Source organism: Hyperolius riggenbachi, chromosome 3, assembly GCF_040937935.1.
Source record: "Hyperolius riggenbachi isolate aHypRig1 chromosome 3, aHypRig1.pri, whole genome shotgun sequence".
In the NCBI taxonomy this organism is placed as follows: domain Eukaryota; kingdom Metazoa; phylum Chordata; class Amphibia; order Anura; family Hyperoliidae; genus Hyperolius; species Hyperolius riggenbachi.
Window position 1 is genome coordinate 181,927,448 of NC_090648.1, and position 17,850 is coordinate 181,945,297.

A 17,850-nucleotide genomic window follows, 5' to 3' on the forward strand; every position below is an offset into this window, starting at 1 on the left:
AGGGGTTGAGGGGGAAGTTAAGGTTGGGGAGTAAGGGTTGGGAGTTAAGGTTAGGAGTTTAGGGTTAGGTTAAGGAGGAGAGAGGTTAAGGTTAAAGCCAATGGGAGCCGCTCATTAAAAAAGGAAACCAGATACTTAGAGGGAAGGCTCTAGGACCTAATGAGCCTTCCCTCTCCTCTGCCGGGGCCCTCGGTGCAGCTCTGACTTCCCCATTTAAATCCCCTGCCACGGGAGACATCAGGAGTCTTCGAGAGCCGAGTTCTCCCGAAGACAGACGGCTCCATACAGCGCATGCGCGATCGAAGGCGCTTGAGCGTGCGCAGTATGGAGCGGGCCGTCTTCGGGAGTACTCGGGCCCCCGAAGACTTTCCGAAATCACCTTCGCTGCGGAAGGAGCGGTATTTCACCAATACTGCTCCCGGGGACAGCGCAGCACCGCGGGCACTGGGAGAGAAGAGGGAAGGCACATTAGGACCCAGAGCCTTCCCTCTCCTTAGGTAAGTATCTGTTTTCTTTTTTTTTTAATGAGCGGATCCCATTGGCTTTAAAGAGACACTGAAGCGAGAATAATTCTCGCTTCAGAGCTTATAGACGTGCCCCTGCTAAAACGCCGCTATCCCGCGGCTAAACGTGCGTCCCTTGGCCCCCCCCCCCCCCCCCGCAAAATCAACGACCAAATTGGTCGTAGATTTTGCTGCTCCCAGAGGCAAGGCTAACGGCTGCAGCCTTGCCTCCAGTCGCGTCTATCAGCGGCGCATCGCCGCCTCTCCCCCGCCCCTCTCAGTGAAGGAAGACTGAGAGGGGCGGGGAGAGGCGGAGATACGCGCTGACAGACGCGCGTGGGGCAGGGCTGCGGCGGTTAGCCCTGCCTCAATCCAGAAGAGATTCCCCGCTGCTCAGAGGGGATTTTGGGGGGTCAGGGACCCTCGTTTAGCCGCGGGATAGCGGCGGTTTCGCAGGGGTACACCTGCCCCTGCTAACTATGAGCTCTGAAGCGAGATTTATTCTCGCTTCAGAGTCTCTTTAAGGAAGGGAAGGGGGGAGGTTAGGGGTTACTAATTTTAATAAACTATTTTATTACAATTATGTACCAGCAGGGGCGTAGCAATAGGCCCTGCAGCGCCTGCGCCCGCGGGGGGGCCCGGCCCCCCCCTGGGGCCCGCTCGGGGCCGTTTTTTGGGGGCTGGAGGGGTGGCAGCATGAGGGGAAAGCCTTGCCCACAGTCGGCGGGGAGAGGGGAAGTTCCCCCCTCTCCCTCACCTCAGGGCTCTCCCCTCTGCGCTCCCCTCCAGCTAGTCAATGTGTGTGGGCAGCGGGCAGCGGCGGCGGGATACATACCTTCTTCCTTGCGTTCCATCGCCGCCTTCTCGCTCTAGCGGCTGACGTCACTTCCGGAAGCGGAAGTGACGTCAGCCGCTAGAGCGAGAAGGGGGCGATGGAACGCAAGGAAGAAGGTATGTATCCCGCTGCCCACACACATTGACTAGCTGGAGGGGGATTTTCAGGTGTCTGCTGCCCACATTACGATTTTCAGGTGTCTGCTGCCCACATTACGATTTTCAGGTGTCTGCTGCCCACATTACGATTTTCAGGTGTCTGCTGCCCACATTACGATTTTCAGGTGTCTGCTGCCCACATTGTGATTTTCAGGTGCCTGCTGCCCACATTGTGATTTTCAGGTGCCTGCTGCCCACATTACGATTTTCAGGTGTCTGCTGCCCACATTACGATTTTCTGGTGACTGCTGCCCACATTACGATTTTCAGGTGCCTGCTGCCCACATTACGATTTTCAGGTGTCTGCTGCCCACATTACGATTTTCAGGTGTCTGCTGCCCACATTACGATTTTCAGGTGTCTGCTGCCCACATTACGATTTTCTGGTCACTGCTGCCCACATTACGATTTTCTGGTCACTGCTGCCCACATTGCGATTTTCTGGTCACTGCTGCCCACATTTCGATTTTCAGGTGCCTGCTGCCCACATTGTGATTTTCAGGTGCCTGCTGCCCACATTACGATTTTCAGGTGTCTGCTGCCCACATTACGATTTTCTGGTGACTGCTGCCCACATTACGATTTTCAGGTGCCTGCTGCCCACATTACGATTTTCAGGTGTCTGCTGCCCACATTACGATTTTCTGGTCACTGCTGCCCACATTGCGATTTTCTGGTCACTGCTGCCCACATTGCGATTTTCAGGTGTCTGCTGCCCACATTACGATTTTCAGGTGTCTGCTGCCCACATTACGATTTTCAGGTGTCTGCTGCCCACATTACGATTTTCAGGTGCCTGCTGCCCACATTACGATTTTCAGGTGCCTGCTGCCCACATTACGATTTTCAGGTGCCTGCTGCCCACATTACGATTTTCAGGTGTCTGCTGCCCACATTACGATTTTCTGGTCACTGCTGCCCACATTGCGATTTTCTGGTCACTGCTGCCCACATTGCGATTTTCAGGTGTCTGCTGCCCACATTACGATTTTCAGGTGTCTGCTGCCCACATTACGATTTTCAGGTGTCTGCTGCCCACATTACGATTTTCAGGTGTCTGCTGCCCACATTACGATTTTCAGGTGCCTGCTGCCCACATTACGATTTTCAGGTGTCTGCTGCCCACATTACGATTTTCAGGTGTCTGCTGCCCACATTACGATTTTCAGGTGTCTGCTGCCCACATTACGATTTTCTGGTGTCTGCTGCCCACATTGCGATTTTCAGGTGTCTGCTGCCCACATTGCGATTTTCTGGTGTCTGCTGCCCACATTACGATTTTCTGGTGTATGCTGCCCACATTAGGATTTTCTGGTGACTGCTGCCCACATTGCGATTTTCTGGTGACTGCTGCCCACATTAGGATTTTCTGGTGACTGATGCCCACATTGCGATTTTCTGGTGACTGCTGCCCACATTAGGATTTTCTGGTGACTGATGCCCACATTGCGATTTTCTGGTGACTGCTGCCCACATTAGGATTTTCTGGTGACTGATGCCCACATTGCGATTTTCTGGTGACTGCTGCCCACATGGCGATTTTCTGGTGACTGCTGCCCACATTGCAATTTTCTGGTGAACTCTGCCCACATTACGATTTTCTGTCCCACATTACGATATTCTGGTGAACGCTGCCCACATTACGATTGTCTGGTGAATGCTGTCCACGTTACAATTTTCTGGTGACTGCTGCTCACGTTACGATTTTCTGGTGAACTCTGCCCACATTATGATTTTCTGGTGAACTCTGCCCACATTATGATTTTCTGGTGAACGCTGCCCACATTACGATTGTCTGGTGAATGCTGTCCACGTTACAATTTTCTGGTGACTGGTGCCCACATTACGATTTTCTGGTGAACTCTGCCCACATTATGATTTTCTAAAGGCCCACATTACGATTTTCTGGTGAACTCTGCCCACATTACGATTTTCTGGCCCACATTACGATTGTCTGGTAAAATGCTGCCCACTTTACAATTAATTTACAGTGAAACGCTGCCCCATTACGATTATTTGGCACCTATGGGGGGGGGGGGCATCCAAATATTCGCAGGGGGGCCCAGTGATTTCTAGTTACGCCCCTGTGTACCAGCATCCATATTTTGTGTATACCATCGTCTGTATTATTATGTACCTCATGTTAGTTTCGTACTCTGTATAGCACCATGGAATATGTTGTCTCTTATTCTAAATAAAGTAATAATAATAAAGTGTCTGTCAGTGAGAAAGTACCCTAAATTCATATTTTCATCAAGTACAAACACCGCAATTAGTAATTACAAGAAACTTTTTAAAAAGAAAAAAAAAACTTGATCTCCTAAAAGCTATGTATTTGCAAATACTTATTAATGTAGATTTCGAATCTAGACCCCCTAGATTTGAAAAAGAGAGATCCACTAGGAAATAAGGTTGCACGTGCTCTGGGGACACAAATTGGTGACATAGATTGGTATAAATATGTACAGTGCTGCATGCAGATAATTGGCATGAGTAGTCAGTGTACGGGGGCGCTGGGAGGGTGACTTATGGCATTCTCACGTGAGGCATGTGGCAGGAGACACATGATGAGGGTAGCACAATGTGACAGGGTGGGCGCGCCATTCCCGTCCCCTCTATATCCTGCTGCTGGGACAGCTGAGGATAACGTGGACAGTCACAGCACACTGGATTGAGTGCGTCACGCTGCTCAGCCCCTCATCACTATCTGACCAATGGCGTGAAGGCAGCCACCTGACGCGCCCGCATAGAAGCTCCCGCGTGTCTTCTTTTCAGTTATCCGTTCCGTTCCCTAAACTAGACAGGCTGAGCTGTGCGCTGCTCTCACCGACCATGGAGGCTTCTACTAGTAGTTGACGTTTAATTCCTCTTCTTCTGCTTTCCGCGTTCTTCTAGGGTCTGCTCCATCTGCCCTCACGCCGCTTTATTTATTTTATTTGTATAATATATATTTTTTAAGTTATCAATCGCGCGCCATGAAGATCATTGTGGGCATTGGCGGGTGAGTATCTGCGCATGCGCGAAATCCCGCATGCTTTATTTTAATGATACTTGTGTTATATGTCATATTGCTGTGCTGGAGACATTGCTGGTGTGGTACTACAGGTCTCAGGTTGCCTTGTGTAGCGAACCAGAAGTGTGTAGCTTCAGAACAGATGGAGAAGTGTGGAGTGTCTAAGTATAGTCTGGAAGCCACATCAGCATTTTCCAGTGACCATGTGCTCCATTCAGATCATGATTCCGCCATATGTAGCACTGGGGCAGCTTTCTACTCCTGTAAACCCTAAAAACGTTATGTATTGAACATACTACTACAGTGAATGAGTGTGTGTGTGTATATATATATATATATATATATATATATATATATATATATATATATATATATATATATATATATATATATATATATATATATATATACACCTCCCCTTCAAATGAGTATTGTGATTGAGATGTATTAATAACTTAATGAAACAAATGATAGCAGTAAAGCGGTTAGCTTTGACGTGTGTGTGTGTGTGGGTTTTTTTTTTTTTTTTGTATTCTACCATGCCCAAATCAGACGTTTATGTTGGATATTCCTAGAAACCTGTTGTAGATTCATCATTTATATAAGCAGTTAATTATTTAGATATAATTGTGTGTACTGGTAGGCCTGTACATATACATGAGATATTATATATCAGGATTAATTTTGTTTAACCCCCCCCCCCTCCCCCTTAAATTTGACTGTTAAGTATAAACCTTTAGATTAATCAAAATGTCTTCCCTTGTTCAGATAGGTGTGTAGTCTTATGACAGTATTAACTTTTATTTCTATTATTATTATTAGTATTTATTTTTTTTTTTATTTCCCTCCATTTTTTTTTTCTTTTGATTTCCCTCCATTTAAGTAGACCTAAGCTAATGTCTTGGAATAGTCTTCCAGATGTTACTAGTTAGAAAAAAAATCTTTGTAAGACTGGGGAACATACATTTGTATATGGAGTAGATGGTACAAGGTCACCCATCTAGAATTTCATTTTTTTTTCCCTCTCATGGTTACTAAAATTAAAATGGCTTCACAAGTTCTTGTTGCATACATTCCTGTGGTCTGTTGTGAACAGATGAACATAATATTGACATTGTAACTAAGCTACCCACATATAACACTTTTTTTTCTGCCTATTTAATTTATTGGTTAGTGTGCGATTGTAGTAGTTCTAATGCTGTCGTCAGCATTCAACCTTTTTTTTTGTACACAATTTTTCTGGAAGTTCAAGTAGATACAGTAGCATTATTTTGCTCTGGTCTTCTTGGAATTCGACCTGATCAGAAGCAATCCATATTGAGTAGCTAGTCATAAGTCAGTCAACCAGGTGGTGATTATTTATCTACTTTTTTATACAGGTGCATTTGCTTGGACCTGGGGACAGAGTTTACTATAACAAGATTTCACTGTATTATTTATATAGTGCTGACCTCTTTTGCAGTGTTTATAGTGTTGTCATTAAAGGCCCCCTAAGTGGGGCTCACAATCTAATCTCTACCGTGGTCATACGTCCATAGTAGTCTATTGCCAGTTTTGGGGGAAGCAAAAAACGTATATGTATGTTTTTGGGATGTGGATGGAAACTGGGGTGCCTGGAGGAAACCCACAGAAGCAAGACCATACAAACTCTGTGCAGGTAGTGCCCAGGCTGGGATTTAATTGGGGACCCAGCACTACAAGGTTGGGAGTACTATCCACTACACTACTGTGCCACCCAAAATGGTTACAGATGTATGTCTTGCTATCTTTTTGCACCACAAAGTTTACCATGTTGTGACCAGTAAATTGACCGATCGCATAATGCCTTCTCCTTTATATCCTGCATGATTACTATCATTTAGTCAATCATCCATGGTAATAGACGCCAAAATCTTTCTTCACCCAAATACTTGGGTGATACAATGCCTGGCAGTACTAAGGTCCCAGGTTCATATTCTGGACAGAACAGTATTTTCCATGAAGTTTGTATGTTCTCCCATGGTTTTTTTGGGTTTCCTCTAGACTCGTTTTTGTTTTATCCCACATTGCAAAAAAATTAATAAATTAATTTTGAACTGCTCATTGCCTGAAAATGCTCTTTTGCCTGAGATCATGCAACCATTTATACAGGTGTGACTGGTCACACTGGAATATGAGAGCACACTGTGTGATGGAGATTTATTATTATTATTATTGGTATGGTCATGGATTCTACAATAATCTTTCACTTGCGAAATCTACATATGTATGAATTTTTCATTTTATACCATGTATGGCCAGCAGGTGGATCTCTGTGCTAGACTAGAAATCCACATGTCAATTTACTGCTCTGCTGTGAGCTCAAGACTTCTTATGAGTTGCATTGGAATGACTCCCCCCTTCCTGTCTTCAGTCTAGCTCAGATGGTACTCCTATGTATAGAGGGGTACCTTCTGGATATAATGGGTCACTATTACAGTTACACATACGATATTTTATATCTAACTACACAAAAAAAGCTAATGTTTAGGATTACAATTTTTTTTTTTTTACAATTTTTAAAGAACCTCTGGCCATACAGTTTTTGCCAGATTCTGTCTCTTAAGGCCTGTACACATACCATTTTAAACATGGCTGTTAACGACTGCCTCTGCCAAGAATCCAGTAAGAGGACAGCAGCCCCCAATGCCTCCTGAACGCTTGGGCGGGCAACAATCTTTCTGACGGATCAATTCAGCCAAGCAACTGGAGATAACCTTGTTAGAATCTCCCCCACTTACCTCCTCCCCATATGCTGTCACCGATCTCAGAGAGATCTCGTGTGGACAATTAATAATAATAATAATAATAATAATAATCTGCCCATTCATCACTAGATGCATGGGAACCTCTATTCTTATGCTGAACTCTTACATTTTGGAAAAAAAGTAAATAGTTTATTGAAACTGTTGTTGGGATTATGTTGATCCCTGTAGCTACTGGATGTGCTTGTTACCATGCAGTTGAAGTGTTGAGATGAATTCTAATGGCAAGCAAAGTGCAATAAAATTTGTTGACATTGCTGGCAGCTACACAGGTGAGATTCTTACAAGGTCACTGAATGGATATGTCTGATATATTTTAAGGCAGATGATGAAATAGATTTGCACATGGTCAAAATGTACCCCCTCTACATTTTGTCAGATCTCACATACAGCATGTGATAGTAGTCTGTACATGAAACCAGTTTTTTTTTTTTTTTTTTTTTTTTTTTGTGTGCATACTATGTTAAAGGGGAACTTCAGCCTAAACAAACATACTGTCATTAAGTTACATTAGTTATGTTAATTAGAATAGATGGGTAATATAATTTGTTACCCACCCTGTTTTAAAAGAACAGGCAAATGTTTGTGATTCATGGGGGCTGCCATCTTTGTCATGGGGGCAGCCATCTTTTTGGTTGAAAGGAGGTGACAAGGAGCAGGAGACACAGTTCCAACTGTCCTGTGTCCTGATAACCCCTTCCAGCTGCGCACGCTAGGCTTCAAATGTCAAATTCAAGATGTAAAAAAAAAAAATTTGCACCAAAACAGCAGAACGAGAGCAACAACATCAGAAATCCCATCATGCTTTGCACAGCATCAGGGGAAAAAAAGCCTGAGCAGTTTTCTTCTGTGCAGCTTAAAATGAGGCTTGGATAAGAGAAACAAAGTTCTGATGCTGTGAAACTGTTAAAGAAACACCAGGCCTTTTCAGTGCTGCTGAGTCGATTTTTAGCTTGGAGGTTCACTGACTAATATGGGAACTGCATAGACTGCAATGTAAATTATGGTTATAGTGGTGCCCAGTGTATAATTTGGTTGCTGGAGTTTGGTTAATAGTGATCGGTTGTGGTGAAATGGGCACGCAGCTATGGCATAGAGGTTACATTCAGGGCTGAAGGACACAGTGGAGGAGCAGAGGAGGGTAACTTTACTGGGTGCTACTTCAGGGGTAGTTTAAAGTGGAGGGGGGGGGGGGGGGGTGTTTAGGAGTAGATGGGGGAAGGTTGGTGACAGGGCTCAAACCCACTAGCAGCCTTTCCTAAGCACTAGAGCCTTGAAAAGGCTAATGCAATGCTATGGGGTTTTTTAATGTTTTTTTTTTGTAAAATCACATCACTCAAGTGGGATCACACACAGCATTACTTTAGCAAGAGCTTTTCAAATCGCAAAGCTCTCCTAGTGGGTTCCTGGCCTTAGGTGTAGACAGGGGAAGGGTAAGTGTGAGAATAAGGTTATAGTGGGGCATAGTAGAATATTGGTAAAATTTACAGATATTCTGCTGTCTGTATTACCACATGCCCATTTTACCATGTGCCCTTATCAGATGTATGCAGTAAACATGCATTTCATGGCAAGGCGCTATGTTATGTACAGTGCAAGTCTCTCCAATCCCTGGCTGGGAGAAGCCTGCAGCCAGTCTCCTTCAATAAGCACATGTCATAACCACATCCATCCCTTCCTCTGCTAAAGGCCCATACACACGTCGGGTGATCAGACAAGAGAAAATCAGTCTTATCACTCGAACGACAGTCTGTACACACACTCGATTTGGCGTGCGGATGACTGAACGACGGGACGTTCAAACGACCAGTCGTTCGGAAAAATCCGACGTGTGTATGGGCCGTAAAGAGACTCAGAGCTCGAAGTTAGCAGGGGCACGAGTGCCCCTGCTAAACCGCCGCTATCACGCCGCTAAACGGGGGTCCCTTCACCCCCAAACCGCCCACTGCAACACTTGGTCGCAGACTTGGTTGCTCCTGAAGGCAGGGCTAACCGCCGCAGCCCTGCTTCCAGTCGCGTCTATCAGTGGCGCATCGCCGCTGAAGGAAGACTGAGAGGGGGGCGGGGGAGAGGCAGAGATACACGCTGACGGACGCGCGTGGGGCAGGGCTGCGGCGGTTAGCCCTGCCCCAACCAGGAAGCGCTCCCCCCGCTGCACCGAGGGGATTTGGGGGATCAGGGACCCTCGTTAAGCCGCGGTTTAGCAGGGGCACACATGCCCCTGCTATTTATGAGGTCTGAAGCGAGATATATTTTCGCTTCAGACTCTCTTTAAGAGTCATTCTTTGTGGCTGTACTGCATCTACAGTAACCTCAGTAGGCATCCACTATGCACTTAAAGGTTGGCCTCAAACATTTAGTGCCTGAGCACACTTGTGTGTTTCTGTGCATTTTTCAGCTACACATCTGTGTTTTACAGACTGATATGCACTGTTGAAAATGTATAGAAGTGTGCTCAGGCCATAATCTTTCAGCAGCAGAGGGAGGAGAGAGTGAGAGGTCAGTAGCTGAGCAACACCCACTCTGCTGGCAGCTCAATACTTGCTGGATAGATCACTGAGTCAAATGACTGATTATTCTACCCAGCATTTCTCTAGAATGAGTGCATTAAACACAAAGTTTTTTTGTGAATTTTGACAGTTGCCTGATCTCACTTAATAACAATGAGATATCTGGGAAAGTCAGCTGGAGCGTTTGAGTTCTTTTGTACATGCAAGAGGCTTCAAAACGGGATAGAGTGAGCGCTGTAATCACAGCGCGGGAGATTTGGGCGCACACTGAGTAACTTCGGCGCCATCAGAAGACAGCAAAAGTTAAATTTTAAAACCCTGTGATTCGGCCTCCAGCAATAGCTGGATCAGCAAGAACCTACAGCTGCTGGTGTAAAAAACAGACTGGCCTAAGGGCCCATTCTCACTTGCGTTACAGCCGGCGTTTTGCAGGAGTGATTTATCAGCGGAAAAATCGCTGAACACTGCGGCAATTTAACCCCCCCCCCCCGCGATCAGCGCTTCTATAGTGCTGAAGCGCGATTGCCTGAAAATGGTGCAGGCGACGCGTTTGCGTTTTTGGATGATTTGCGGTGATTAGCGCAAATCGCCCAAGTAAGAACGGGCCCATAGACTTTTATTACACTAGGGCTTTCAAAAACGCTAGCGTTGGAGCGGTTTGCAGAAATCGCTGGTAAAACGCTGAAATGTGAATGGGCCCTTAGAGCACTGCAGAGAAATTTCTATAGGCCTTGTTTCATCCCATCCACCTTCAGCTGGTAATGCAGTAGAGAGAGAGAGAGAGAGAGAGAGAGACTATACAAAATGCACTGAGTTGTTTGAAAATGATTTTTTTTTTCTTTTCAGTGTCACCAATGGTGGAAAGACCACTCTGACAAACAGATTAATAAAAGCATTACCGAACTGTTGTGTCGTACATCAGGATGACTTTTTCAAGGTAGGTATTTTTTTCCCCTCTCCCAGCATTTCTAGATCATCCCACCTCTTCTCTGTTGAATTTTGGCTATTTTTTTTTTTTTTTTCTGAATAGCAATGTGTTTTGCCCACTGGGTATATACGCAAGGGCCAACCTCCAATTAATGTACATTATAAAATTTGAGTTTCTGGCAAAGAGTAAGGGCCTTTGCCAACTAGCTGGGTTGTAGGTTGTATTTCAGCTGTGTTTGCATTTTGAAAAATGCGTTTACTTGATTACTTGAATGAGAATTGCCGCAAAATCTACTGTGGCGCTTTTGTAGTAATTCTTATTCAAGTGAATGGGAATGCGTTTTTTCAAAATGGAAACTCAGCACAGCTAGTGGGCAAGGGCCCTAAAGCAATTTCTTACTGTGCACATTTTTTGCACCTCCTGAAAAAAAAAAATTGCAACGCAACAGTTTTTGTAAAGTTGCATCGCATGTTAAAGTGGGATGCAACATGTACAGTATATAAAAGTCTGCTTCACTGCAAACTTAAATGCACATGCCATCTGTTAAATGTACAGCATGCTGCGCAATATTCTGACGGAATCCACCACGCCACTGAAGTGTAGATTGGAAAGTACAGACAGAATATAATTGCAATGCCATTATATTGTCCATTGCAATGCAGTGTGAAAGTAGCCTGCTAGGCTTTTTTTTGTGAACTTTTTAAGCATAAGACATAGAGCTGTTAGCATCTTATAGCTGTCTGCTCTGTGCAGTGGTTTAATGTACCCTTGTATAGCTTTTTTTTGTGGTCACTGTTTCAGCCCCAGGACCAGATCAAAGTTGAAGATGGATTTAAACAGTATGATGGTAAGCTGGTGAACTTCATTGCTTCACTCAGAGAAATGGGGAAGGTGGAACACAATAGTTCTCATAACACTTTGAGGTGAGCTTATTGGACTTCCTTTAATATCCATGCAAACTGTTCTTGCCTTGTTGTAGTGATCGATGCTTTAGATATAGAAGCCATGATGGAAACCATTGCTGCCTGGAAGAAGGACCCTGCAAAGTTTGAGCGATCTCATGGTATTAACAACAGCTTGGACGATGAGACGTGTCAAGAGAATGACGAGGAGGAAAAATGTCACATCCTGATTGTGGAAGGATTTCTCTTATACACCTACCCGTAAGTATTTCTTTTAGAACTATTCTTGTGCAATTGCGACCACAGAGAGGTCTATAAATAATGCTGAAATAAAATCAGGCCTATACTGAGTGTTTATAAAGCCTGTCATTGACCATTTCCTGTAAGGGCCCATCCACACTTAAAAGCGCAAAACGGCAGTTTATTTTATTTTCTTCCCGCGATCGTTTACCGCTTCTATAGCACTGAAAGGGATCGCTGGGAGTTCGCCTGAAAATGGTGCAGGCTACATTTTTGCGTTTATCGCTGGTGATTAATGCAAATCGACCAAGAGAGAACAGGCCCATAAGGTATCATTGCACAAGCGCTTTAAAAGCGCCAGTGTTTAAGCGTTTTGTCAATCGCCGGCAAAACGCTCCAGTGTGAATGGGCCCTTTGTCTGGTTTTGTACACCTGCAACGTTAATGTCGCCATTGGTCACAAAGTCAGGACAGATGAATAGTATTCTCTTGTTCTATGTCCGTGATTCATAGTATTAAAGGAAAGCAGGGGATCACAGGCACTTTTCATCTTCCTGATCATCTTTTTAGTGGAGAGGGTAAAATTAGTTGGTTTTTGTTATATTTACTTTTGCTGCCCTTACATAAATTCTTTACTGTATTTGAAATCTGTTGTTTTGAGTCTGTTGTGCTGCAGTTCTGGATGTGGATACTACTATACTTTTTTTATATGGTGTGTTGAGCAGCAGTGATCTGAAGCCAGAAGTGTGTCCTGTCACATGAGTGTTCAGAGCACAAACTTCACTGGAAAAATGTTTTGTTAGGCAGTCCTGGAGGGAAATATACTTAAGTAAACTCATCCATTCTCCCCTTCATACCACTTATGGTATTAACTGGAGCTGTTCTTAGAAGTGCAACTGGCAATATGGACACAACCTTGATATCACTTGCTATACTATACCAGAATCTGCTTGCCAATTACTTAGAAAAATAAATTCCAATTAGTCTGTAAAAATCCTGAAAATATAATACATGATTTTCAAATTTAAGGTACAATAAACCTAGATCATGTGCAGCAACAACACAATTCATGATGAGGTAAAAAGTTAAAGTGCAATATGTGTGATGACTACATAAGCGAATAGAAGTGTGTGTGGCTGGCAGCAAAGAAGCAATCCTATGCCGCGGAGGAGCAGTATCATAAGTAAATTCTAGCAGCAATGCATAGGCTCCACGTATACTGAGCATCACAGATCTAAAAGGCCCCATTCACACTGGCAAAACGCTGAAATGCTAGCGTAATGAAACCCTATGGGCCTGTTCTTACTTGGGCGATTTGCTCAAATCGCCCAAAAACGTCAAACGTGTCACCTGCACCATTTTCAGGCGATTTCCCGGCGATCTCGTTTCAGTACTATAGAAGCGCTAAACACAATTGCGACAATCGCCACACTGTTCAGTGATTTATTTATTTTTTTTAATCCCCCCCCCCCCCCCCCCCCCCCCCCGTTCACCATATCCTGATAGTGGACACTTGCCCCTGCATGGCACACACTTGCACAAAAAATAATTTATCTTGGCTCGGAAGCTGCTTAACTTGCAGTTTTATAGTTTTAATGTACTGTAGCACATGACTATATACATATTTTCTTGTTCTATATTCCAGACCACTTTTTGAGATGTTTACACACCGCTATTTTATTTCAATACCCTATGATGAATGCAAAAAGAGAAGGAGGTATGTAATTTTAAAAGTGTGATTTTTTTTTTTGTTTGCGTTCCCCCCTAGTTTTCTGTATTACATTTTCAGCTCAGCTGTATGATGTTTGCTGAAGTTCAACCATTGCTCTCTGTGACAGGCGTTGTGTGGGGGAGTTATATGGAGGGGATCTACAGCTGTTGCCTTCCTTCCATTAACTACTGCAGCTATTTACAAGTATGATCTTAGTGGAAGCAAACCCTTGTCTATATAGGCTTACATGCTGTAATTGTGTGCAGCATGTCACCATGAACAGAAACCTAAAAGTGTAACTAAATTACTATACAGATATGCAGGGTAACAAGTCAATGTACTCTATAAAATCAGGCAATTTTGACTCCTTCATCCCTTCATATGAACAAATTCTTGTCATATTTTCTGTAACTAAACTCAGTCTTCTGCAGTGTCCCCCAGAAACCCCTTTTACTTTGCATTGCCTTCTTCAACAATCCTCATCCAGCAAATATTCAAGACTTCAGGAGTCTTGAATTTGGTCTAGATTTGCCTATGCTCTATATTCCTAGCTATTAATGAATTACAATCAGTTTTTCATGTTTGTGTAGACATTTCCAATGGCAGTAGAAACGGGCAATAATAGCTAGCATGAATGATAGCTGTGCAGCCGCCCACCATAGGGATCTGGGTTTTCTAGCAGCTGAAGAGTTAAGGTCAGGAAAAGGCTCTGCACTATATCACAGGAGACAGCTGCTGGCGTAGACAAGAGGGTGAGGCCCGGTCCTGTCACAAATATGTAACTGCAGCTCTGTAATCTGCTAGTGACTAAGCTGCATTCTACTACAGTACTGACTAATGCAAACTAATAACTCACAAAAGCCCTGTGCTGAGGCACTCAGAACTGCAGGTTTTTTTTTTTTTGGGGGGGGGGGGGGGGGGGGGGGGTTTGAAGTTACATTTCTATGCAAGTGGTTTTGATCACTTTTTAGATGGGTAATAATGATGCAACTAATATTGCCCACCGATAAGGGTTGGTGCACACTTGATGTGCTGGCATGCTCTCAGCACTTTCATGACTGGGTCACAAACAAGAATGCTGGGCTGAGTTTGCATGCACACATTATTTTGATTGGTCAATGACTGCCCATTTTACCACCTCCGTGTAATACCTACAAAACCTGTTCATAGTATTGAAAATCTGTTGGCCCTCATACTACATAGGTTGCATATACACAAATTTTCTAACACCTGGTACACACCTTCACATTTTGATCGGCTAATTTTACCTCATTCATGCAGTTTGGTGGGAGGGGCTCACATTTCATTTTAATACTATGAATAGATTTTGTAGTTTTAAACTCTCATACTACTTGGGGGTGATACAATTGGTCAGTGATTGGACAATCAAAATGAAGGGTTGTGGCAGGGTTAAAGCCTCGTACACACTTTCAGTAATGATTGGCCAATCGCTTGACCCATTTTTACCACCTGCATGTAGTATGAGGTTCAACAAATATTGAATACTAAGAGCTGATTGTGTAAGTAAAACCTTACAACCACATGAGGTGGCAATATTGGTCAGTGATTGGTCAATCATAATTTGAAGTATGTACCAGGCTTAAAGAGACTCTGTAACAACAAAAAACCTCCCCTGGGGGGTACTCACCTCGGGTGGGGGAAGCCTCCGGATCATAATGAGGCTTCCCACGCTGTCCTCTGTCCCACGGGGTCTCGCCGCAGCCCTCCGAACAGCCGGCGGACTGTTGCCGACAGTCAGTTCAATATTTACCTTTGCTGGCTCCAGCGGGGCGCTGTGGCGACTTTCGGCACGGAAATAGACGGAAATACCCGATCTCCGTCGGGTCCGCTCTACTGCGCAGGCGCCGGAAACTTGCGCCTGCGCAGTAGAGCAGACCCGACGGCGATCGGGTATTTCCCGCCTAATTCGGCGCCGAGAGGCATCAGAGCGCCTGCGCAGGAGCCAGGAAGGTAAAATAATATTGCGTCACGGCTGTACGGAGGGCTACAGCGAGACCCCCGAGGGACGCAGGACGGCGTGGAAGCCTCATTAGGATCCTGAGGCTTCCCCCACCCGAGGTGAGTACCCCCCAGGGGGCCGTTTTGTCGTTACAGTTCCTCTTTGTGTCTGCTACTACAGTATAGAGGGGGATTATGTTCTTGGTTGGATTCACAGTGGTCTCTTGCATGACACATGAGTTACAATGGTGTGTGTGAACTGCAATGGAGACTGGACATAACATTGATTGCAAAGCCTGCATGCAGCAAGTTAGAATACATGATCAGTTACAGCGCAGTACTGTGACCAGCCCCATAGAACTGTATGGTCATTGAGTTGACATGCAGAATTATTCTGCACCCCAATGATACATTGAATAAGGCCCCCCTTTTTTTTTTTTTTTTTTTTTTTTTTTTCTTTCCACTTACAACTTTAAAAGAACCTGACCTTTGCTGTTTTCAAGGGACAGTCATACAAGACATTATGTTTTTGTCCTAATTGGACAACTGTCCTCTCATGTTGGCATATGTGCTTATTAGGCAAGATCCAGAATTAGGCAAATGAAGAGTAGGTGGGATTCCATTTTCAAGCTTCAGGAAAGAGTGGAAGAGTTTCTGTAGTATGTTAGCCAAATGAAATTATGTAGGTAGGAAAAACTCCTGCAGACAGTGTTTTACTTAAGGTAACATTTGAAAATATACCTGAAGGACTTAAACCTAAAAGCTTGCATTCTCCCCCCCCCCCCCCCTTTTTTTTTTTTTTTTTTTTTTTTTTCCTCCTGAGATCCAGCACTAAGATCACCTCTGATGGACATCAGCCTATGAGAGGATCCGATTGTGAGCCCACTCCAGGGACAGCCAAGTGACAGGACTGTCCCCAGTACATCGCTGCACTAGATCGCAGCACTGTACAAAATGTTTGTTTCCCTTAAACAGCCTGCCAGCTCCGATCGCTGCTGGCAAGCTGTTTACGGAGCGGAGCTCCATAACTCATAAATCAGGCGGTCGGGAGGGGGGGGGGGGGTTAAAGTGAGTGTTTACCATTTTAAAAATAAAAAAGTCAGATACTCAAGGAGAGGGAAGGCTCGGTCCTCATGAGCCTTCCCTCTCCTCTCCCGGTCCCGCGCATGATCCCCCGTGGCAGTATTCGACCAGTTCGCTCAAATACTGCCACTTCCGCATGACGAAGGGGAGCTTTCGGGAGCACTCGGGTTCCCGAAGACTGGCCGCTCCATACTACGCATGCGCGAGCGCCCTCTGACGCACTCGCGCGTGCGTAGTATGGAGCGGCCCGTCTTCGGAAGCCCGAGTGCTCCCGAAGTCCCTGCGGCGGCGGACGCGAACGGGGGAGCCAGCGCAGCACCCGGTCGAGAGAAAAGGCTCATTAGGACCGAGCCTTCCCTCTCCTTAGGTGAGTATCTGACTTTTTATTTTTAATGTGGTACCCATTGGCTTTAAACTGTATAACTTTTACCAAACTTTGTTTTTCCTAACTACATCAAAAGTGCATCAATTATTGGAATTGTTTGCTTTAAAATGACCATATCTAGTGCTTGTTATAATTTAATGCAGTCTTTTAAACGTGTTAGATTAGATGGGTAAAACAGTTGTTCCCAGCGACACGTTTTCATTGATACTGTACATATTTCAGCATTATATGTTCAACCAGGCTTTCATCTTCCTATGTTTCAATTGTTTGTCCTGGTAAGAATTTGGCGCAGGGGGCATAATTAGCACCCTGTGAACCAGCATCCCATGAATCTGCATGTTTAGGTCAGATACAGAATGTTTCATTATGTAAAGGTTCTGTGCAAATCCTAGAGTACTAAAATATCTATCATACATTACTTACTCCGCTCGAAACTATATATTCATTACTTAGTTACTCCGCTGGAACTACATATAATTATAATCACAGATACCAGTTGATACAAAGCTGCCACAAATATTAGATACCAGGCATAATCTTACTGAAGGTCACACATTTATATACACGTGTGTGTGTGTGTGTGTGTGTGTGTCACTTTCAGTAAGATTATGCTGGTATCTAATATTTGTGGCAGCTTTGTATTAACTGGTATTTTGTGATTATAATTATATGTAGTTCAGCGGAGTAACTAAGTAATTTTTGATTTTAAAGTACAGAACTCCAAGGTCTTTAAAGAAAGGAAATAAACGTTTTAGTAACTTGCGTCACCTAGTCTGAAGTACAAATCTACTGCATTTCATCTTGCTTAGTCATCCCTTTGTTATAAAGAATATATTATTAG

General features: G+C 44.3%; 1 protein-coding gene across 1 annotated transcript in view; it reads left to right on the forward strand.

The window, feature by feature from the left end:
- Positions 1–4,177: 4,177 nt before the first annotated feature.
- The window catches only part of NMRK2 (nicotinamide riboside kinase 2), a 17,779-nt gene continuing 4,106 nt past the window's right edge, over positions 4,178–17,850 (forward strand). The window contains exons 1-5 of the mRNA XM_068272506.1: positions 4,178–4,497; positions 10,649–10,739; positions 11,532–11,577; positions 11,710–11,893; positions 13,517–13,588. Of these exons, the coding sequence (XP_068128607.1) occupies positions 4,472–4,497; positions 10,649–10,739; positions 11,532–11,577; positions 11,710–11,893; positions 13,517–13,588 (419 nt within the window). The 5' untranslated portion in view covers positions 4,178–4,471. The remainder of the gene's footprint in view (positions 4,498–10,648; positions 10,740–11,531; positions 11,578–11,709; positions 11,894–13,516; positions 13,589–17,850) is intronic.